Source organism: Nematolebias whitei, chromosome 7 (assembly GCF_014905685.2).
Source record: "Nematolebias whitei isolate Nwh7 chromosome 7, NemWhi1, whole genome shotgun sequence".
NCBI lineage: Eukaryota > Metazoa > Chordata > Actinopteri > Cyprinodontiformes > Rivulidae > Nematolebias > Nematolebias whitei.
Window position 1 is genome coordinate 11,263,796 of NC_056504.1, and position 24,501 is coordinate 11,288,296.

The window sequence follows — 24,501 nt, forward strand, 5'->3', positions numbered from 1 at the left end:
GTTTATGTCGTCTCTGGTCTGCGTGTTGCTCTGAGTGGCATATGGCTCATTTTCTGTAAAATGTCAGACTGTACAGTGAGTCAGCCATGGCAGGTGCGTGGGATTGACACATACTGTAAATCTCTGCTTAACAGCACACAGAGTTAAAGGCGAGCTCCTCTATGCAGAAGCAAATACGTTTGGAGGAAGAAGAAGAAAAAAATGTTCCACACAAACAAGTTTGGTTGCCTTCACCTGCCTGTGTAGCCACAACACACACACACACACACACACCAGGAGCCAGCAGAGTCAGTTTTGTGGAAGGTGACACAAAGCTGCTCAGACGCTCTTCCAGACTGCCAAGATTGTTTCAGTGGTGGGAAACATGCGCTGTGTAAACAAACTGTCACTCGTCAGCGCGAAGAAAGAATGGAAAAATGATTGCAGACGTAATGAGACACTGCTTTATGCTGAAAGTAACGCTCCTCACTTTTTTCAGCTCTCTACCTGCCTGCATGGCATGCACGTCCACGGCGAGTGTCTCCTGATGCTGCGGATGAGAGGCAGAGATGTAAAGAGTCTTGGGTTAATAAAGCATGCTCCATTTGCTGATGAAGTCTCGATGCAGAAGTGGGTAGTCTTGCTTTGAGTCATGTGATCTGACTCCCTCTCAGCTCCGCATCTCCCTCTCTTTTCCAGCTGGGCTACATTGTAACTCACACGCTCTCTTTCCAGACCCACACACACTCGCACACGCACGCACGCTCGCTCACACTCGCTCTGCCTGCCTGACACAGACTCCACTTACAGCGTTGAAGGGAGGACTGAGGCTCACACTATCAGCACAGCTTCTCAATGGGGGGATGCAGCCAAGAGCAGACAGAGCGGTCATTCCACCGGAGCCTTCCGCTGCACGCGTGAGAGGGGGACGACAAGTGAGGAGGGTAAAGTAGCCCCCTCCCATCAAACCCCCCCACCAACCCACCCCCTTTTCATCTCAGCATAGGAGTTTTTCTGACGGCTGAAGGGACACTGAAAATAAGGAGAGAACACAAAAGTGGCTGACATGACCTGCCTTCACACATCCATGTCCAGTTTGTGACAAAGACCCCCACCCTGACTGTTTTTATTTTTATTTTATTGCTTTCAGGGTGACTGACCTGGGAAGGATTGCTTTTTTTTCCTGAGGAGGGAACAAAAGGAGATAAATAATATTTTAAACCTCCTTTTTGTGCTTATCTGGTGGTGGAATTTCCAGCAGAGATCCCTGGCTTCACAGGATGGATGGATTTAAGAGAGAGGAGTGAGTCTGCTGAGGAGACGAGCAGATTCTGACTGAGCCTCTTTTCCTCCACTGCTCGGGTAAGGTAGGGATGTGGGACGCTGGAGAAATTCCTCTGGTGTTTGGGATGAAGCGCAGAGTTTGATGTGTCTGAGTTGAGTAAAGATCCCAAGTGTTGGCAGCCATCACAGATAGACTTTAACAAAAGATGCTCAGAGTAAGACACAGGACATCCCTCCTGTTGTTAAACAGTCGGTGCTTGAGGATGGGAGTCCCTGCTGAAGTGTCTTCTCAGTCTGATTCTGTCAGAGGTTTGTTGCGTGCAGGTGCATCAGTGGGGTTACGCACCTGCAGGTGCTCCTGATGTTTCTGCTCCGACCGCGTTTACTCCCTCCCGCTGGACCTGGCAGTCTGAATGTGAGCGTGAGCTCCTTTTTCAGGGAGCGAAGAGGTGCTGTTGAAGAATTAGACAGCTGTGTAGGAAGCCTTTTGTTTTGACGTGAAGTTTGTGCGAAACGACGCTCGCAGTCGTTTCATTAAAGTCCACTGTGCACTTTCAGCTCCTCTTATCAAGCTCATTTTGTTTTTTCCACAAGAGCATCTTCAGACTGTGTGGAATATATGTCTAAAATGAAGTGTGCACCGCTTCTTTCTGAAGATACTGTTCAAAAAAACGCCTAGAAATAACATATTGTGTGTTAGAATGAAAGAAAAAAAAGCTTTTATGCTGTTCTGGTAGGTTTGGTGCAGGGGTGGGGGTGCCCAGTTTAGTTTGAGTAATGATATGTTGAATTTTCATTGTTCATCAAGCAGCCCTCCTGAGTAACATTTAGCAGCCCTAATATAAATCTAATGCATGTCAAAACACAGAAAATGGTCGACTTTGGCTTTTTTTTTTTTGAAAAGCAGCTTTAACTGAATTGAATCACTTCTTTTCAAAAGTTAAAAGGTTCACGACTGTAGAGACCTTAATTTTATGCATTAGGCATTAATAATAAATTCACAGTTTCATCAGAGCTCATCAGATCAGAGTCACCAACTTTGCTGTGTGATAACTGAGTCCTTTAAATAAAATGATGTTCGCTTTAGAAAACTGATGGATGCATTCAAGGTTTTTAATGTCTTAAATGAAAGGAGTATTCTGATGGACCAGCAGGGTGTAGTTTTGAAAGCACAGAAGACACAGTAGAATTTGCTTTAGAAGAGATGGTGGGAATATCCTCAAACTTTCCATTTTGCAGTTCTGAATTGAGAGAAGTTCTGGAAACACCTGGTCAGGAAGAGAGGCTCTTATTCATCTAGGATGAAGGTGTGTTTCTCTTTGCTGGCCCTCACCAGGAATTAGACATGTTCTGAAAAACTCTCAAAAAGGATGTCTTTGTTAAGAAATGCAATGGAAAAAAAAATCATTGAATAATCTTGCAATTATTGTTAGTCATTGTTGCCATCCTCCCCATTTTTTGTCTTTAATTATAGCCAATTGTTCTCTTCTTGAATTTGAATCATTCTTAAACGGGGTTGAAAAGATTAACATTGCATTTGACCTTTCGGGAAAATGTATCATTCTACAAGGAACTTTCTTGAAGCTTCTGTTTTTTCCTTTTTATTTCCATTTACGCTGTTAAATAAAAACACTGCAAATACAGTATCTCTGAATAAATCACAAGGAACATGAGTATAAATATTTGTATCTGGTATGAGTATTGTCTCTTGTGTTTTTTCCATGTTGAATAATGAATTATGTCTTCTGTAAACATGTATGGAGACATTTGTAACCCAGTTGTGTTGTTCCTCCCGCTGTGTGCCGTCCTGCAGACTCAGCCTTATCATGTCCTGGTTGTTGGTCGTGTGGATTAGCCTCGGCTTCCTGCTGCTGTGCCAGGCCACGCTTTACCAGACCATCCAGCAGCACCACGTGGCCCGGCCAGGTCGCACCGACATCCTCACCCTGGGTATGTGCCTCTTTTTTGTTCAATTTTAGCATCACAGCACAGCGACAAGATGTTGACCTCTCTCTGCTCATCAGCGTTGGCTGAAACGCTGCAGCATGTCAGAGCGACTTGCCGTGGAACTGTTCTCTGATGGTTCACAACGCTTGTATTCATGCAAGATAAACAAAGGTGGAGACTTCTGATTGTACCTCTTACTTCGTTATTTGCCTTTTAATGGAAGAGAAATGGTAAACCGACTCATATTCTTCAGTTTAGATGTTGAGACGTACATCTTATTAGATCATCTTCGGTAACTGAGATGACTCAACTCTATAGCGAGGAATTCTTGACTAGTGTACCCTAAATCGTGTTAAGTTGGACAAGCTATGTGCAACAATTCATACTACTGTGTTAGTAGCTAAGAGGGTCTTTGATCACTGTGGTTCAGATTAACATGACGATTATGTTTCTCTCTCCTGCCCTGAAAATGCTTGTCAATTAGGCTCGACGCCTTCTGCACTGTAAAGGACTAAAGGGGAGGGTAGACACAGAGGCGGATTTAATTCTCTGATTATGGAAAATCCCACTCGAATAGTGTATGGTGTATGTGGGAGTGCTACAAGGAAAGGATATGTTTTTTAGAGCAAAGCAAATGCTATCCTTAAGCTTCTAACAATGAGTGTTACTTCCACGCGAACCCATGCGCAGAGTGGGGCTTTCTCTGGATGCCAAGCGGCTGTTAAACATTGATGCCGTCTTCTGCTTTGTGTGTGTTGCATTGCCAAGTAAAAAGACAGTAACTGAAGCACAGCGAAAGGGGGGAAAGTACAGTCCTAGATTCCCTCTCCTTGTGAACAATGGTGACTTTAAGCAGCATGTCAGAGAATTGGCTTACTTTAGCTCTGGAACAGCTGACACATGAAAATCCCAGCTACGATAGATGGAAAGTTCTCAAAGCGTTCCAGCTTCGTTAATTGGAGTTAGAAGTAAGGGACGTGCAACAGAGAGTTTGGAATACATTTTTAAAGGATGATTTCCATCTTTTTTTATTTTATTTTTTTCATTTTGTGTAGTTGGGAACTCAAGCTTGGTGCCAAACAAGCAGAAGGAAGTGCAAGGCTCAGTAAGAGTCTTTTTGTGAACATTGAACTGAAGCCAAATGGGAAGAAAAAGATTCTGCTGGTCTAAGGTTCAGAAGGGTTTCCTGTCTCTGACCTACTCACATACGTTATACCTAAGTGTCTTGATTACACATTTACATGAGCTCTTCCTACTCAGGCCATTATGGTGTGACGTTTTCATGAGTCTTCTGGGGAAACAGGAGCTGAGTTACCGACACATCAGGTCTGAGAAGATGCAGCCTTGCATTGTGCAGGGAAATGAGAAAAGTATGTGCTGTGAAATTATTCATGTCAAGATTCAGATGTCTTTGATGATGCTGGTATGCTGTAGACTGAGCTAATGTAGTCTGAATAACAACAAGGGGTACTTATAAAAAACAATGCTTGACAATAGGTGCATTTGGACCACAGAGAACCACTTCACAACCATTTAAGTAGTTGGCCTTTCTTGTGCATTTGCACACTTTGTGTTGTGAAAGTCACTTTTCTTTATAACTACATTTATCGAGTCATTTTCACCATGTCTTGGAGAGTAGACACTTTTTAGCTAAATAGGAGCACTTGTAAAAGTAAGTGATTAGTTCATACATAAGCGTTCATGGCTAAGCACATTAAACAATTTTCCCGCACCTCTGCTTAAATAAAACAATAATTACATCGCTGTAGTTAGAGGATAGTTAACAACTGTTTGCCTGAATGGACTTTCTAAATGTGTCACATGAGTCTAAACTCCCATAACTCCATTTTCTGAATGTTTGTGGTATTTTTTCCATGTAAAATAAGTAAAACCTAAGATCTACAATACATCTATAAATATAATATCCTCTATTATTGTTGGTGAAAGTCATATTATAATGTCAAATATTATATTTCTTTCTCACATTTTGGTACTTTGTTTTGTACAAACATGCTTTAATGTATGCTTTAATATTTCTTGTTTTTTGTTTTTTCTTAGTGAGTCAAATAATTTCTTCTCATCCTGAACATTTCATTGTATTGTTGACCTTGTGTCAACCTGCATATGACAAAAAACCAACATAACATAAGTGACACGACTGCGTGGACAGTCAACCTGGTGTTGAGCAACCACTGCATTCCTGGCAATGCATAAACAACCATGTTGTCCTCATAACTGCTCATAAGACTAAAGATTCCTATAATGCTCAGAGAGTTAATATATCTGCTTGGACCAAAAACAACTCATACATTCACCTGCTTATTAAAACCATTCTGTCCAATTTTAAAATGATATCTAGTTATAAAAGTTTAGCTTTTGAAACAACTTTAAGCTAACTATGATGGGCAACGTCATAACTAGCTTTGACAGTTACGATCTGAAGTCATAACGTTTTACAATCATAATCAACGAGCTTCCATGAAATGATGGTCTGTCTAGTCTGCAGGAGCACATTTCAGTCCTGCGGCTTTGCAATTTACTGTATATCCTGTATTTTTTAAGAGGATTAAGCTGACATCAATCTTACTCAGCCACTGAGTAGCTTTAACCGATCCAACCAGAACTTCTCTCTCAGAATTGAAATGCTATGATAAATATTTGAATTAGGATTGATTTTTTAACTGCAGAAGCTCTCTGGTTTCACTGAGTCCAGAGGCATCAACTATAAATAGCTTTGTACATGTAGGACATAGGAAAAAAAAAAAAGTATTATCTTTAAACATTAATTTGGTGAACTTAAGTAAAGTTTCCAGATTTCCTTCTTCTGTTTGACCTAAGTTATACATGTGCACCATCCGTTACTGAACGTTGGTCATTTATAAACCTAAATCCTGACTGGTGATATTAGGAAAAAGCTGCTTTCATATGCTTTGCATTCTGCTATGCCGTTGTATTGTTTTCTGAACAGTCATGCACCAACTTTCAAAGGGACATTGGGGCTTGGACAGCTTCCCAGAAAATGAGCTTTTGTAGAACTCAGAATGCAGCCAGGAGGGCTGTCTGAGAGACAAAGTGGTTCGAAAGCTAACACCTATCCAGCATCGACCAAAATAAACACAGAAAGGGATATGTGGGTATCTATAAAGAGTAGGTTGTGTTCTCTTTCTTATTCAAGCTTCTAACAGTGTTGAAAAACCAGCTTTTCTGCCTCCTAAACCTGCAGCGGAAGGTAACAATAAAACATCAAATGTGGAAGTAAAATTTCAAAAACAAATTTTCTTTTTCAAATGTTTTCCCAGGCAGCAAACAGTTATTGTAGATGGGGAGATTGAGTAACGGTTTTCATGGCTGCATTGCCACCAGCACACAAAGCGGCTCGGCTCTCTTTCCCATGAGCCTCCGCTTCACAGAGTCTCCCCTGCGCCCTGCTTGTGCAGCTGAAGATTGATGGCGTCCTGATTCCGGGCAGCCAATTCTGGTCTCTCAAGAAATAATCCACTACATTGACAGATGAGCTGAATGTGACATGACATAAACAAGCTGGGCAATGCACTCTCTCTACCTGCCATCGCTGAGCTGAAGTGCTCACTGACAACTCTGCTGCTGTTGCTGCACAAACTGGGCCACTCCGCTGCACATACTGGACTCTGTCAAAAACCAGTAATGGTGTAACCGCGCCATAATGTCCACACCTAACTGTAAGAAACTTATGCAGAATGGGCATCTTCTAGTAATAAAATTAAAGTGTTCCCAGATGTGTTTTGACTGTGTTATGCCATTAAGTAATACTAAGCAGCTATAGCATTAATTTACCCCTCGTTCAAGGAATATAGTCCACATTATACCAAAGCCCAGGGGTGCTGTGTGAATCTAACAACATTCAGGCTGCTGCTTTGTTTATTATATCTATGACAGGGTAGTTTAAGCGACTTTCGGTTCCGATTTAATGGAAGAGGCGCAGCTGAAAGACTAACCTTAACCTGTTACATTTGTTTTTAACCGGAAAAATATCTCGCTTTGAAAATAATCATATTCAAATGCTTTCAAAACTGTTATTTAAACAGTAATTTAACATATATATATATATACAAATATAAAAAGCTGAAATTATTAGTATTAGACGCAGTAGCTCTGCAGTTATGTTTTCACGCAGTGATTTGAAATGCATTATAAAATGTAATCCCAGATGATTGGAATGCATCCTAATGAGCTCATTGTTCAATGTGCCATACTGCTCCCCGAGCATTAAAAACTCTTTGAGCTGGAAGAAAACATGTAATTACTTTGATTAGTTGAGATTCGTCATATGGTCAAATAAGAGCAACAGTGTGATCACAAATTAAGAAAGGGAATAGTTTTAAAACATATCTTACAACGCATTCATGCTGCGATAAACTTTTGTACCTTTTAAGCTTTTCCGTGAGATTGCATGGTAAACACGTTAAACTACACTTGACTTTACAAAGCTGTCTTTTCTGCACACGAGGACTGGAAGAAGTTTGGAAGTCATACAAACTAACATGAATTGAAACGTCTCTTTCTGTTCTTCACTGAACGGATGGCTGATTCAGGAAATGCATGACTTTTTTTCTAGCAGCGTTCGGGAGAGCTAAGAAATTAACTTCTCTTACAAACTTAGCGCGCCCACACTTTTCAACTTGGAACTCATTTCCATAGTTGTCAGACTTCTCATTACTGTAGCTCAGTGTTAGCAGCAGAAACAAGGTGGGGGAAAAATATACGGTCTTTTCTCTGCAGTCATCTTCAAAGTGGTAATCCTTCCTCTCAAAGGGGAGAGAAGTTTTAAAGGATGAGTTGCAGCTCCGTCCACCACAGCCAACGTTAACATCTTTCCACACAGGCAGTTTTTGTTTTGCAATTAAATTCACTTTATTTACGTTCTCATTAAACTACGGGGACTAATTAGCGTGAGAATTGATGGCGAAAGAAAATTCAATTAAAAAACGGTTGCTTGAATAAGTGTCGCCTTCACTATGTTTTTGCCAAGTGGATGGAAAAGAAAAAGAAATATTGACTTGTGTGGTAACAATGCCCTGAGCCGTTTGAGATCCAAACACACAAATGTACACATTTGAACATTCATTCAACCTGTATTTGTTGAGATTAGACTCATTGAGTCACGGGGACTCATTTACAAGAGAGACCTGTTTTAGACTAAACCACAAATAAGGTACATACAACAATAAAAAAACGAGAATGCCAATAAATTAAATATATATATATATATATATATATATATAAGATAAAATACTAAAAAACTAAAAACAGGAACATCTTTGCTTTGATTTTTCTATTGGACTTATAAATTGTTTAAAATCCCATAAATAGGTCAAAGTGGACAGATTCAGAACTTTTTGCAAGGTGTTTCAGGTTAAGGAGCAGAAATACCTTTTTGACGAGTTAAGTCCGCACTGAGGGAATGCTTCAAGTAATGAAGGCCTGAGAGGTGGCGCATTAACTGCACTGATGACGTGACATGTGGGAGGAGATATAAGAAGGCAGCAGACCAAGATTTGATTTATGTTATATATTATGAAAACATACCAGTGTAAGAGCTTGACAATAAACAACTGTATTGTCAGCATACAGATGCAAGGAGGCGTCAGGAATGTTCTGACCTACATTACTTACTATAAATTGTAAAGAGAGTAGGTCCTAAGACTGAGCCTTATGGTACACCATTATTGACAGTTAAATAGCTAGAAGTGTTGTGTTGAACACATTGCTTTTGGCAATAAATAGATCATAAAAAAACAATCAACAGTGTCATCTGAGAAACCAATATCTGAGAGCGTATGGCATAAGATGTTTTGATATACGGTATCAAAAGCTTTGGATGGGTCTAAGTAAAGTGCAGCACAGTAGACCTTAGCATCCAGTGCTTCAGTAACATCATTAAAAACCTTCAACGAAGCGGCCTCTATATCTATGTCTACGAACAGATGTATAACAATAAAAAACTTCAACCAAATCCTTCCTAACCAAGGTTTATTTATATAAATGCAATAAAGATAGTATTTGAAACATTCATTTTACAAACATGACATTTACTGATCTTGCTGTTTGCTAACAAAAGAAACACAATCCTATAATCTACCTTTACATGGGCTTACGATTGCTCTAAAACTGTGGGTTTAAGTGGAAAGCTTATCAGCGTTGTGCCTTTAGCACATAACGTGCCCTTCAAGGTAATGAAAGCAACCCTGTTAAAAAGCAGCCAATAAGTGCCTGATCATCCAGGTGCTGAGCGGCTCTGTTCACACACCGGACCTCTTCCCCCCCAGCCTTCATCCGTTTGCCCTGCTCCACAACCCTCCCAACCCCTCGCCACATTCCCTCGCCTCCGTCGGCCCCTCGGACGATTTGTCATGGATCAGATGAGACAATTTGTCATGGATTAGTGCACCTAAATGTCTGTGTGATAGTAGAAGCAGTCACTGGAAAAGCTTTGGAATCCTATTACGCTGCCTTTTATGGCCGGCAAGACGAAAGAAAGCAGTGGAGGTTGAATCGTGCCTCCTCTAGCCCGTGCTCTATTCCGTGGATTTTTCTCTTCACACGTAATCTGATATTCACTTTAAGAGTGAGCTGTACTGACGTGTCTAAACAGGGAGAAGTAGACAACACCCATGTGTATTTGTTCCTAATTCATCACTTCTGTCAATCCAATTAATTGACCGCTTGTGTTATTTTCGCCATGCTTGTCGAGCACTCTCCGTCTTCGCAGCACAAGCGCCGAGTAATGGTTAAAGATGCTTTTCCAAATCATTATACAGGTTTATTTATTTTTACATGCCATGAGTGTACTTTAAATGCCGCCGACAGCTGAAATGAGTCGATTAATCTCCACCGTTTCATCTTCTGTCTAGATTCAAAGTTACAAGTAATGATATTATTGCACGACTCTAATTGTTTTATTCAATTTTTTAATTGTTTTTTTTTTGCTTCTCCTACGATGTCTGATAATTGCTCCGACAGGGAGCAAAGGTGCCACTGATCACAGATCCACCCTGTTATGTTCAATAGTTTGAAGAATGCTGAAGCAAACAAGTCACACAAATGTGGGGTGTGTTCATAACTGTTGGCTTTGCTCATTTTTATAGCTCTCAATGTGCCTTTTTTTCAATAATCTCATATTTTGACAGGTATTATGTATTGCACCCACATGCATACATTATGTTTCCCCAAAATAAGAAGTCACTGCATCTTATATTCTAAGCATCTTTATTTATACAGTGGCCTCTGCAGCTTCTTTAGCACCTCTGAGCCCCTGAAGCTCAACAGTAGCAGCTCAGTGAAGTTAAATAGCTTGCTCACATTAATGGGGCAGAGAGACACACTGCTGGGTGATTGTGATGCAAATAAAGAGCTGCTCTCCGGCATCATTTAAGACCACAAATGTTGTCTATTCTGTATTTTGTTTGCAAAGGGCTCAATTTGTGTGAGTCATTCATTTCACTAAATGGTAGACAAATTACCGGTAGGTTGTCTTGTCACTACTTGCTTTTAATCCCTCCTAGTGACATATATTATTTAGTGTTGGCTTTTTTGAATGAAAAGAGCAAACACTTACTGCTCACCTTGGTGTTTTGTTCCACATACCTGCATTGACTGAGACATAGAAAATACAACTGTTGACTCACGTTAGCTCTTTTGCTTGATTTTGCTTGATTGCCTCCGCTCAAAATTCATGCATTTTCTTTTGTTAACAGGTTATGCCCTTAAATATTTATATTTATCTGAATTTCAACTTTAAAGCAAACCATAAACGTGTGCCGTTAACAGACTGTGCAGGATTCCTTTGCTCTACAAAGCTTTATGATGTTTTTCAGCATGTTTTTCTGGTTTCCAGCTTGCAACGTTGCTGCTCAGACAGGGTCTCATGGCTTTCATAGTGTTGTTTCAGCAGTCATAAGCAGCCGTTTATTTTATTGTACGCTGCGAGCAAATCACCGAAAAGCAGAACAGCTATATTTGCTGGCAGTCAGTGAACATTATGTAGGATTTAATAGCTTAGAAACCAAAAAAATTCCAATTGTCCAAATGTTAAAAACACATTACTGTAGCACCTTTGTTAAAGATTGGTCTTGGATTCCTAGTACGATGAGATTTTAAATGCATATATTGAGATTTGCAGTCAAGGTGACTTGCTTTCTCACTTTGGTCTGGGGAATTACTCAGTCAGGCCCTGACAGGGGACAAAAATGGATTATGGTGTTTGGAATTATGGAAACAGAAATCATCTTGCTTGAATATGTCCCAGCTTGTCAAATAAATGATTGAATGTCTGTCTAAATTTTCCACCCGGGGTGCTCTGTCAGCATTAGGCGATGTCTATTTGTCTTGTCTGATGTGTCTGGATGAATCTAGGCGGTGGCTGTGCCTCAGCGGCAGCGTATTGTCTTATCACAGCCTCATCTGACAGCAGACGCTCTAATAATGGAAGTTAGGGTGAGATGTCACGGCTAACTGTTTGTCACAGCGCAGTCGTACGGAGCGCATCGTATGGACACGGCCTTGATAAACAGACAGGAAATCTTATTTGAATCTGCTTCGACCACCGCGTTGTAACGTTTTCTGTCTATTGTGCGTCTCGTGTTAAACGTGTCAGTCACTTCCGCTGTATGCTGAGAACAGTGATGGGCTGCTGAAAAGGTAGAGGGACAATTAGTAACCACGGGCTCAGCTGTGTGTCTTCATTTGGCACAGTATCTCCGGCACATGTCAGGTTCAGTGAGCGTGGCTCGATGCTCCGGTGCCTGTTGGGCAGGAAGGTGAGCGAATGAAGAATGAGCTGGCACCTGCATGTGTCCGTCTGTAGCCTAATGACCCAGAAGAGCTTTGTCTTTCACACACTCCTTCCTTCCTTTTTTTTTACTGTACACTCCTTGTGCTTGTCATTCTGCACAACTCGATACCCCATGAGCTCGTCCTCCTTAGCTCTCATTCTGATCGTCTTCATAAATTGCCCTACATTTCACTTTTCTTTGTGGCATTCCCTTAAGTTTGCCGTCTTTATTTTCAAGGAAATATCATTTTGTTCCTGAGGCAGCCAGGCAGGCAGGGATTTTCTCTCCCTCATCTCACATCCCAGAGGTTTAAGTGCTTTGAAATACTAAGCTTTTCCAACAAAAAGACCTTTTGACCTGCTTTCTCTAAGTTTAGTGGGCTGGGTGTAAATGTGGATTAAAGGCCTCTCTGAGGAGTTCTCTCTTTTTGGGGGGAAGCTATCAATAGCTAGTGGAGCATGCCATACATGTGTACAAAATGAGAGTATTATTGGAAGTGAGATGATTGTACCAAATCCCTTTTTTGTGTGCGGTCTTTGATCTTTGTCTCATCTCCGTGGATTTCAACCCTCTCAAGGGCAAAACATGCAAGCCAGGTGTGCACAGTAAAGTGCTTAAACTTCACCGATGCAGAACAGCATCCATTATCTTTTTGTTATGTCTTTTTATCCCTATATATATAGAGCTGAAACTAGAGGTAGACTGATCTGTGGGGATGTCAGTTTCTGTCATTGACAAAAGTAATAATCATCTTCATCCACACCTGAGCATACTAAGCAGATTAAATGCCAGTCCCTTCTGTGGGCAGAGCAGTATTGTTACATTTGACACTATGCTCTTGCGTCAGGACACCGGTGTCTTTCACAGCAAGGGGGCTGCTTTTTTTTTTTTTTTTTGCCCCAACACGACAGACTGTCAAGGAAGTTAACTGGGATAATATGCCAGCGTTTGATGGAACAGTAATCTATCACAAAAACAATAAAGCTTTAATCCCTTTCTATCATAGACATATATAAGTAATTATTTAAATGAGAAAAGTTTCATCTAAAGGAAAAATGAATTATTTTATATCAGCATTAATTTCTTTTATTCTCCTCGTTTCTTGCTTAGCGCTGTAAATTTAGCTTTACTAATTAAGCATGCTTACATTGCGTGAGACCTAAAGTGTGGTTTCAGTTGGCTCAGTGAGCGCTGCAGTCTTTGAGTATTGCTGATACTTTCACAATTTATGTAATGAAATAAATATATTTATTTTTTCACTAAAAATAAGTATATTTGATTCATTCAGTGGTGGGCTTTACGTCTTGGTTTGTGGTCAAATAACGGTGTCTATCAACAAACGTGCCAAAAACATGAGCATGCTAAAGGATGGAAACACGTTTCATCACAGGACTGAGTCCTTTCCAGGTGGCGTGTTCATGTTTTTACAGTACACGCGTGGGCTTTCTTTGTGCACTCTCATTTCTTTTCACAGATTGCAATCGTACATGTTAGTTTAATTCCGTGCATCTATTTTCTTTACCTGATGTTTTTTCTTTTTTCTTTTTGGGCCACAAACATCTGGTGCTTATCACCTGCAGTCATTGACTGAGAGGAAGGGGACATTTTGGACATGTCTCCAGTCCATCACGGGACCACATAAAAAAAAACATCAACAATCAACCATTCACACTCAACAATTTAAAGTTGATTTTACACTATGCCAAGATGGGATTTCTGACTTGCAAAGTAAACAGAGCTCAGATCACCATTCTGATCTGTGATGCTGCTAAATAATAACGCAGCATGACTTCAAACGTAAAATAAGTCTTATAAAACCTATTGGTAAAACTTAAAGCTGCAGTAAAATCACTAAATAAAATAAAATAAACTTTTTGAGATATTTAAAATGCTTTGTTTAACATCACTAATCTCTCCTTTATGTCTATTAAATCTAGTAAAACTTAAAAAAATTCTCTGATGCAGAATTGTTTCTCTCCAACTTTGGAGCACACACCCTTCACATCACATTAACGTGGTAAAGTAGTATTTTGCTAAGTTAAAATTATTTTTTTTGTTTTTATTTGAGAGTTTTCTTTATGAAATGTGCTTAACTTGGCATGCATGTGTGATAAACTATCAACCCAAAGCTGAGCTCACGAGTTTGTCTCTCAAATGAAATGAGATCGTTTCAGCCTCAACAGATTGAAGAAACACAGCATGATGTTTCTTTTGAAGTAAGAGGGAAAACTTTTAAAAATATATGAGCGTTTAGTATCGCAACATCTCTGCCCGTGTTTTGCTTTGTTTAAATTTTAAGTCTTGGGTACAGTCAGAGCACAACATTGAATATTTGCTGATGAACTCAGTGAGCAGCTGTGTCACATTTTCTCTTTTGTGCAGAACATCAGACAGAGGAGCTGGCTGAGTTTCAACACTCACAAAAGTCTCTAGTATTATCCAATCACTGTTTTTGCCATTTATGTCATGCTGCGTTACCCCCCCCCCCACACACACACACACACCCAGTTGTGTGGGAGAAAGAAAATATTTCTTTGTAGGAGACAGAAACTCACCTTAACATAAAACATGGCTTGGGCTGGAGTTGCTGCTCCTCACTGCTTGTTTGTCGGTTCAGGAGTTTTCATGCTGTCAGTGGAGTCACTTCAGACCAGGTCTGTGCAGATGCAGCTCGCTGTAGTCGTGTTAACACAGGTTTGGATTATTCACATGATAGTGTAGACAACAGAACTTTGCTCGTTGTCACTCAGAGCTGCAGATGGAAACTTAGAGGGTTACAAATCAGGGAGCTAAACTTCTTTATTTCATCGTTGTAGTTTTGAAACAGGAAAATTCAAGATAAACGTCATCAGACTGAGATAATGGAATAAACATCTAGTTTAGAGAAACAGAGAGAAAGATAAGCACAGATGATGGAAATCCATAAAAACAATCAGAAATTTCCTTGTTGCATTTTGACATCTAGAAATCTTGATCTGCAAAGTTGCAGAAGTCTGTTTTTTATTTTTATTTTTATCTCTATGTGCTGTTATATCCCGACACTGTGTATGGCATTGGAATTAAAAAAGATAAACAGAAAACTGTGACTTAAGTTTACAATGCTGAATGTTATGACAGTTTAAATCCTAAATTGATAACGTAGCACTGTAGCTTTGTGAAAACCCACAGCTATTTAAAAAATTAATTAAAATTCATAAAATTGCGATCAAGGAAGAAAGTCTGAGAAATAAAGTAGATCCTTTTGTTAAAACGCTTAGTTATAGAGGTGCCACCATGAGGGCAAATTAGATACATTTCCTAATAAACTAAAATATAAATATATTCTTACAACAACAAAAATGTGAAAAGTATTAATGTATCTTCAAATCATGGTCTGGGGAACTTTCTGGGTGGAGTTTGCATGTTCTCTCCGTGCATGCGTGGGTTTTCTCCAGGTACTCCAGTTTCCTCCCACAGACCAAAAACATGCATGTTAGACTGATTGGTAACTCTAAATTGTCTCTTGGTGTGAGTGAGAGAGTGAATGGTTGTTTGTCTCTATGTGTCCCTGTGATGGACTGGAGACCTGTCCATGGTGTCCCCACCTCCTGCACTGATGGCTGGAAATGGGTACCAGTGATGTCCGCGACCCAAAAAGGAAGAAATGGGTAAAAGATAATGGATGAAAGGATGCATCTAATGAACATTTTGCAGTAATCTTGTTTACATTTGATTATGTAGACTGATTTAATAGCAGAACTTCTATTTTAGTAGAAAAGAATAAACCTGAAATCTAAAAGCATTATAATAATGTTATATATTGTTGGACTTATTAATGAATATCTAAATACGCTAACTTACTGAAGTATTTGTAATATATGCTCTTGGCTGCTAATAAAAATAACCATTATTCTACCAGCTGGCTGGTTATTCGCGGTCTCAGTTATTTGCTATAATTGTGCTAAATGTTAAAAAAAAGAAAACATAAAAAAAAAACATTTTTGAAAGACATTGACCCCTGAAATTACTTATATTGTCTCTGTTTCTTGTGTATTCAGTTTCACTTATTTCACTCTGCCATACTGACCCTGACGTCTTTGAATGGAATAAGATCTGACCCAAAGCGTGAACCTAAAGTGGCCCCAATTGTTGGAGCCCGGCATGCTTTGATGAATCTTTAATGCTTTAACACAGAGGGCTTTGCCTCATTTGACTTGTATTCATTAATCAAGAAGTTATTATACAGAAGCAAGTTCAATTTAGCTATAAAAGTGTTATTCTAGTTAAAATGCTGACATGGTTTAGGACATGTTGATCCAAACATATGTACCTCAAATATTTAGTCTATTTAGCCCTGTGACTATAAAAAGTGAAAAAGATTCAACCTGTTGCCATCTGAAGTGTGTGCACAAAGTGTACACAGTTACAAATAGTGTACTGAAAAAATGCACAAAAATAAAATAAAATTTTCACTAAGATGGTTAAAAAACAGCTTTATTGGCAATTAGCAGAGTTAAAACATTCTAAATAAAAATGATTTCCTTTCAGGTTATTCTAATGTGAATTGCTTGACTTTGTGAAATTAATTGAATCTCTGCTGAACTGAATCTCGTCAGTTTTTATTAATTTACCCAAAAGGGATGTTTGAGTTTGGGAGAATCAGTGTGTGAAATTAAGATGGATAAAAGGAGTTTAGCAGCACTTGTAATTAATTTTAATTTTAATCTGTTTAGTTTGTAGACAAAACAGTAACAATGTTAAAAAAATTAAAAAAATCTAATCTGCAGTTTTTATTCGGGACTTTAAGCCTTAAGAGCTTTAGTGATGCCTTCAAATGTGTATAAAGAACAATGTTGGCTCTTTGGTGTGGATGACAGAGCAGCATAGATTGAAGAGCTTTTTAAGCATGCACACAATTCCTATCATGACTTTTTTTCTTGGTTCTTCTTTTGGTTTATACTGTGTATCTCCTCTTTGTCTTTTTCCTGGCAGATGCATTTCTAACATCTTCTACCAATATACCCACTGTCCCTCCTCTGGACATGTCCAAACCATCTCAGTCTGGTCTCTCTAACTTTATCTCCCAGTTGTTCAACCTGTGCTGTACCTCTGATGATCTCATTCCTAATCTTATCCATCCTTGTCACTCCTAAGGAGAACCTCAACATCTTCATTTCAGCTACTTCCAGTTATGTCTCCTGTCTTTTTGTCCATGTCTCTGTCTCCAGACCATACAGTATAGCTGGTCTCACAACTTTCTTTTAGACGTCGTGGCGTTGAATCTTCTTGGTGGGAGTGTATTTAGATCCTGCTTGGAGCATGGGGGCAGCATATGTCATGTGGCCCTTGTGCACTGATGTGACATTGTGTGTAGAATTTAAAGCAGGACTGACCAGCAACACTGGCAACATGCCAAGACTTTAACTTTAGTTTTGAAAAAGTCCTGAAAAACAACGTTGCACAAAATGGCGTTGGGCTAATATGGCGCAGTCTTTATTAGGTAGCTGCATCCCGAACTGGTCTAAGAGCGATGAACCAGGATGAGAATATAGAGCATGGTGAGAGTGCAGCAGAGCATCTTGGGGAAAATATCAGGGAGCACATGTATGTGCTAGTACTAAGAAAGTAGCTGCGTTATGATTGCCAGAACAGTCCTAATAATTCTTGCAAATTTGCCACATTCCAGTCATAATCTAATGATATACAGTGAGTTGTGAAAAGGTTTCCATCTGGTATGACGGAGCTTTAGGTTTTGATTTTTCCTGTTTACATTGAGCTCTTTATCTCCTTTTTTAAACTTTGAAGATTAAAGTTTGATAGATCATATATTAAAGCTATATCCATTTATTAACACATTTAATAACTACTGGTAAAGCAGATCCTCCTTGAAATGTTACAAAGTGCAGAATTAACCTCTTGTCACTAAAATAAGTAATGTTACATATTGTATGGTATAATATGGTATGGTATAAAGTTTATTCATTTAAAAAAAGTACAAAACAATTCCATACTCCAATTCAATATTGTACTAACTTCTGTCGAAAAAAAGGAAATTATTCAAAGAACAAACCTTCTTCAGTGCTAAGGAGAGATTTACTGGAGCTAGAAGAGCGCAAACCAAAACAGCTGTGCCAAACAGATGTTATCCAACACCACTGTCTACATAGAGGTGTGATGAGCTAATGTTTGCAGTTCTGGTGATATCAGTGGGTGATTTTAAACTTTTTTGTGAGGTCTCAGAGACTGGTGTGATCCCACCCTGCAGAGAACCAAATAAGCCAATTCAGTTCAATTCAGTTTGTTTATTTAGCATCAAGTCACAACAGAAGTAGTCTCAGGACGCTGAACAGAAACATTCACATACATAAAAAAAAAGCTAATTAATAAAGTTATCTATCTATGGAAACCTTCAGTTTGCGTTAAGTCTTCATTTTGTCACAGTCTCCCATCCTGAGCAAGCACAAAGACAACAGTGGAAAGGAAAAACTCCCTTTTAACAGGAAGAAACCTCCAGCAGAACCAGGCTCAGGACGAGCGGCCATCTACTTCAACCGGCTGGGGTTAGAGAGGTCAGGAAGAAAAGAAAAAATGAACACAGAATGGCAGGTCTAGGTGAACTTTCTATTGCAAGAACGAAAAAAAAAATGGCAAGATAGAAATAATTACAAATACAAACAGGTAAAAATACAAACAGGTACAGTAGAGCAAGTAAAGACAGTAGCAGAGTGAGGAAAGGTGGTCATTTTGTCCTCCAGCAGTCTAAGCCTATAGCAGCATAGTTAGCTCAGGAAACCCAAGCCAACCCTAACTATAGGATTTATCAAAAGGAAAGTCTTAAGCCCAGTCTAAATGTAGGCAATGTGTCAGCCTCACGGACAAAAACTGGAAGTTGGTTCCACAAGAGAGGAGCCTAATAACTGAAATATCTTCCTCCTATTATGATTTTGGAAACTCTAGGAACCACAAGTAAACCAGCAGCCTGAGAGTGAAGAGCTCTGTTAGGAAAATATGGAACAATAATAAGGGATCAGTATAACATTTTCCTAAACTTCCCAAAAGTTCCCTTTAGGAGTCACATTATCTCTCTCTGCAAGTAGATTTACCAATGTCCTATAAGAAAGCAGGCATGGAATATCTTTATATTTTGTTTCCTTAACAACAGCGTTATGTTGTCTGTACATGTGGTGGATCCAAGACAACATATGCTCATTAATTGTTTTGTACGTTTATCAGTGACATGGAATAGCTAGTAAACATGATATATTGGTGCACTTCTTCTGGTATTCTCCTATTTTTCTCTACTAACAAACTGCTTGTGTGATTATAAAACAAAGCTTAGCAGAACAGTTAGAGTTAAAACCATCTTTTTTTTTCCTGGATGTTTGGAGCCATTCTGCCATTTGGAAAAGCTACCAATGTGTTGGAGCAGTGAGACGGTTTGGCCAATCAGCCGTATGTCTCTATCCAATGACTAGACCATCATTAATCATCATTTCCCAGTTACATCATTTTCCCTGCAAGCTCCTTGCTGCCATCGTGAAATATTTTGCCATTGGACATTTGCACGTTTGGCTGGATTTGGACGTCTGTGTGAGTGTGTATGTGTTTGGAAGACAGAGTGGAATAGATAAATGAGCTTATGTGTATGCAAAAGAAAACGCTGGGATGGCTGTGGCTGAGGCATTCAGCCAACGTGCCATGGTGCTGTTGCTAAACCTTGGCCAGACAGATGGCGTCCATTTGATCAGAGCGATGCTGTGATGGTAGCAGAGGAGCAGCGAAGAGAGGCGGCTATTGGGTCTTCATGAGCGGGGCTTATTACCAGTCTGACAGACAGTCAACTCTTTAACATTCATGAAAACTACAGCTACTCTGATGTGCCGGCTGAGGCGCTGCATCGTTATCCCAGAGCCCCAAGCGTATGTTTATCATCTTTCACCTGAACTCGCCTGCGAGTCTTTCCTCTGTGAACGATGGCTGGGGGGTTTTAAAAAGTTTTTGTGTTTTTAGGTTTAGCACTTCTGATTTGCAGCATCACTTTCCATCAAAAAAGATTCTGGGAAGAGATGCACCAACTGGCCTATTCTTGGTCTATACAGTATGATCTCATGTTAATCTAAAGGTTAAGTTGTCATATTAGATTTCAGTTTTCCTTTGAAGTGCTGTGACTGACAACAAACAACACCTTTTTTTTTGCCAATTTTAAGCAACAATTCATGTGTCAGTGTGCTATTTGCAAGAAAATTTGAGTCTTCTATACGCATTTTTTAAATAAGAGTATTTTTCTACACTTCTTTCTCAAAATACTTTGAGCAGCAATGACAGCCGTTGTACAGTTTATAATGCAACACAAGTATATCTATGCTTAGAAATAAGGGCAGCCATTTGCAGTGAATGTTAGCCCTGCATGTAAGTCACTGTTAAAATAAGAATTAACTGGACAAGCAGAATGTCAGTGCATGTTTTGTCTTGTTCAAATAATTCTCTTGCGTACCCTGGTTTTCTCTTAATTTTTTCTAAAGCTATAGATTCATCTTTACATATTTAGCATTGACCATGAATACTTTATTATTTATTTTGTCCAAAACTTTCTTTATCACTCACAGGAGATATATTAAAATACAAATGTAAAACCTTTTGCAAATATTAGGACATACGTATCCACAATAAGTTTTATAAATAAATAAAAAAACGCTTACACAAATAAAACTTTATCACATGACAGCTGCCCTTGCCCAACAACCATAAAACATTAATAAATGTTTAAATTTTTAATTTACCCATCGAAGGTGGGACATTTTTTGGTGTTTTTTGCTCGAATCATCTGAACTTTCTCTTGTCTCGCCCAGAACTTCTGTACCGCTCAAGATAATTTAATGAAACTTGATACAGTTATGCATCATCACTAGACTGAGTGTCACACACATTTTTCATAATGCCAGCTCCAATGTCAAGGTCACAAATCAAGGTCAAATATTGTACAAGGTCTTTGCTTGTCCAGGCCATTGCTATAGACTGCTATGTTACTGTACAGATGGGTGTATAATGTACCGTATCCGGTACTTTTTAAAATATTTTTGAGTTTGTAGGTATGAAGGTTGCACATTCTAGTTGTAACCGATGGCTTTAAATTGGCTGAAGGCATTTGATCTTGGTCGTGCATAGCGTTCTGTTTGTGTTAACTCTGAAATGCAGGGTTGACCTGTCCAGACTATGACCTTTAAGTGCAGACCCCAGTCCCCGCAGGAAGAAGTGCTATATATACACATCATATAGACACTGCCCTCCACACAAAAACAAGTATATGTAAAATCATTGTAAACACTTTCACAAACACTTTTTATTAATCTGCAGTTGTTCATTTGGACTCAGTAATGATAGAATATGAGAAAATATGAGAAAATAAAAAAAGGCAGCAACCCACTGTGTTTAATTTTTCAATGAGCACAATGATTGTCTCCTCAGCCTTTCCTCCCTGCAACTTGTCACAAGGCGGAAATAATTTTAGGATCATTTTCAGCTCTTTATCTCGACACACTCACAAATCCATTTTTAGTAGGTTAGACATTAATAGGGAGAATTCCCTCCTTTCTCCTCCTCCTCTCCCTCCTTCCTCTCAGATATGAGATTATCCATTCCACCCTGAGCAACAGACAGAGACTAATCCACGGCCAATGTGCAATATTAGCCCTGTGCTCGCCGTGCGGACGACAGCTCTGCGGGCTTTTGATTCTGGGCGTGTAACGAGGCCCTGGTAAGAATCTGGCTTCAGCGCAGCACAGATGTACTTCCTTTCACACATGCATCTGCAGCATCCATGTGTTCACGAGCAAACAGGAAAGGAAAACACATGTAGTGTTAACACTGAAGCACAGATGCAAAGCAGATGTTTTGATGTTGACTCACAATTTGAGCTAAAAACCTGAATCACTTTAAGTACCAAGGTAAGCGTTCGGCCTGAGAAAGGAAGTGTGTTAAGTGGATGCTCTGTGCCCTGTTTTATCCGAAACTCATTAAAAGTAGAGAAGCTAATTTGTAATACCTCAAAATGACACAGACACTTCTTTATGTTTGACAGCATCAAGCTAAGGCTTTAACATTTCCTTTGGTTGGCATTATCTATTTTAAAAATAACATTAAAAACCATTCATTTGAGAGGTCTCTGTCTGTCCTGTGTTTTCTGCACCTCCTTGTGTTTTTCCTCTTCATCTTGTTTCTGCTCCTGCCCACACCTGTCCCAAGCTCCAACCACCCCAGGTGTTTCCCACTTAGTACTTGTATTTAGTCTGTGTCTTTTCACTCCCCTGGTGTCCGGGTATTATCCCTTCCACGGTGTCATGCTCTGTGTCGTCTCTTAAACCTAAGATCTTGCTGCCCCGTCAACGTTTTTTTTTTTTTTGTAAAAAAAAATCATTATTTCACTCCAGAGTCTCCTGCTCTCTGCCTGCATGTGGGCTCAACTCCTAAACATCAGGTCATGTCATCGTAAAGATCCAGTTGTGCATCTAAACGTGGAACCGCTAACAGGGATGGGGGGGGGGGACTCATTTACAGATAAGGGGGTCAAAAGTAAAAGTGCCACTCTTAGTCGGTTAGTACTGACCATGATTTTCAGATGTAATATGTGAAAAAATCCAAATAGAAATATCATTTTATTTTCCAAATACGTCTTTATGTAGAATTTTAGAACCAACAGAAGCTACAGACTAAAAATAAAATGTTGCTTTTAGAAAAAGACATTATTAGCAACTTTTTTTTAACGCCTTGCTTTTTAGCATTTGATTTTAATTTAGATCATTGCAAAATGTTTTATCAATCGAAACAGATGAAAGAAATGTCTTAATAAAAAATCCAAACATAGCTAGTAACATTTTACTTAGCGATAACAAGAGAATACAACAAGGCAGACTGTTGCTCTCTTGTTCATTAGTTTAAATCAGACGCCTGACATTGTGTTTTAATGTCACGTAAATCAGTGAGAACCATTTTGATGTTCTATGTTACTGTTTCCATGACATTTTTCAAACATTGACAAAAAAGTAAAAAAAAAAAAATTTTTTTTTTGGTTGGGGTGTAAAAATGTAGGATGTTTTTTGTAATAATATCTTGTTTATAACCTACAGCTTGAGCTGAAAGAGAGAAAAACCATCACCGCCTCACAAAACTAGAACAAAAAACACATTTAAGACATTTTGTTGTGCTAGTCAAGTCAAACCAAATTAATTTCTAAAGCACATTTAAAAACAGCAGCTGTTACGAAAGTGCTTAACAAAAAAAATCAACGGCAGTAATTAAAGATTACAAACCACAATTAAAAGCATGAAAAGAAAAAAACACTAAACAATGAAATACTAAATCAAATCTAAATACTAAATAAAAGTCCTACCGTGCATCTTCCTTAGACAGATTGAGTTTTTACAGACAAGCCAATAAAAAAGTATGTATGGAACTTAAAAAGTATATTTACTTTTCTGTGCTGTGTCCCGTTGAAAATGTTCTTATTTCAGACTGACCTGATTTTTGGTTAAAATATTACATTTTATATGTAGTTCCAAATTTTATTCCAGTTGTTTTTAGTCTTCCCACACATGATGGCTTTTTTCCTGATTTTAACATAGTACATGCTTGTCATTTTGAATTTATCTAAGAAGCCTGGAGCTGAACACTTGCATGGCATGGAAGAGTTAAGGCTGGCTGCAAAATGAGTCCTGAAGCAAACACTCCAGGGCCGGCTTTTAATAGCTTTACCATCAGCAATATTCACAGCTGAGGATGAAATGACTCAAAGTACTGCTGATGGGAAATACTGCCAATGAGCCAGTGCAGGAATATTTATGAAAACTCTTTAAAACATAATTCCTTCTGGTTGTTTGTAATTAAGGCTCATTTATCAGATGCTGTAAGAAGCACCACGTGGACGTCGCTGGCGCTTCTCCATTGGAATATTTATTTTACAACTCAAATAATGCTAATCGTCTCATAGGTCCTCAGTGCTTACTGTAAATGTGAGCAGTTTAAACAAAGTAATTAAGGAATTACCCCCAGTATTTATCAAATTAATCAAATTCATTACCATCTAGCACGAATTGATCATAGTTCTAATTCAAAATTTGTATTTTAACCCCAATAACTTAGCATATTATTATATAACCACTATGTGTGATCAATAATAGAAAACAAACCATATTTGAGATATTGCACATCTTCTCTTTGCTTCTGGCATGTTTTTGTAGTTATGCATGCTCCAAAGTCTAATCGTTCAGTTATTTGTGCGTTTTTTCCACATACCTTTATCCATGTATTCACCTTCTACAAACCGGATTCCAAAAAAGTTGGGACACTAAACAAATTGTGAATAAAAACTGAATGCAATGATGTGGAGGTGCCAACATCTAATATTTTATTCAGAATAGAACACAAATCACAGATCAAAAGTTTAAACTGAGAGAATGTATCATTTTAAGGGAAAAATCTGTTGTTTCTAAGTTTCATAGCATCAACA

At 38.9% G+C, this 24,501-nt stretch overlaps 1 protein-coding gene across 1 annotated transcript in view; it reads left to right on the forward strand.

Annotated features, from left to right (window-relative positions):
- The first annotated feature begins 825 nt into the window (after window positions 1–825).
- LOC119411707 (chemokine-like protein TAFA-1) overlaps window positions 826–24,501 on the forward strand; it is a 179,962-nt gene continuing 156,286 nt past the window's right edge. Inside the window, exons 1-2 of the mRNA XM_037678620.1 lie at window positions 826–1,341; window positions 3,077–3,213. Coding sequence (XP_037534548.1) covers window positions 3,090–3,213 — 124 coding nt within the window. The 5' untranslated portion in view covers window positions 826–1,341; window positions 3,077–3,089. The remainder of the gene's footprint in view (window positions 1,342–3,076; window positions 3,214–24,501) is intronic.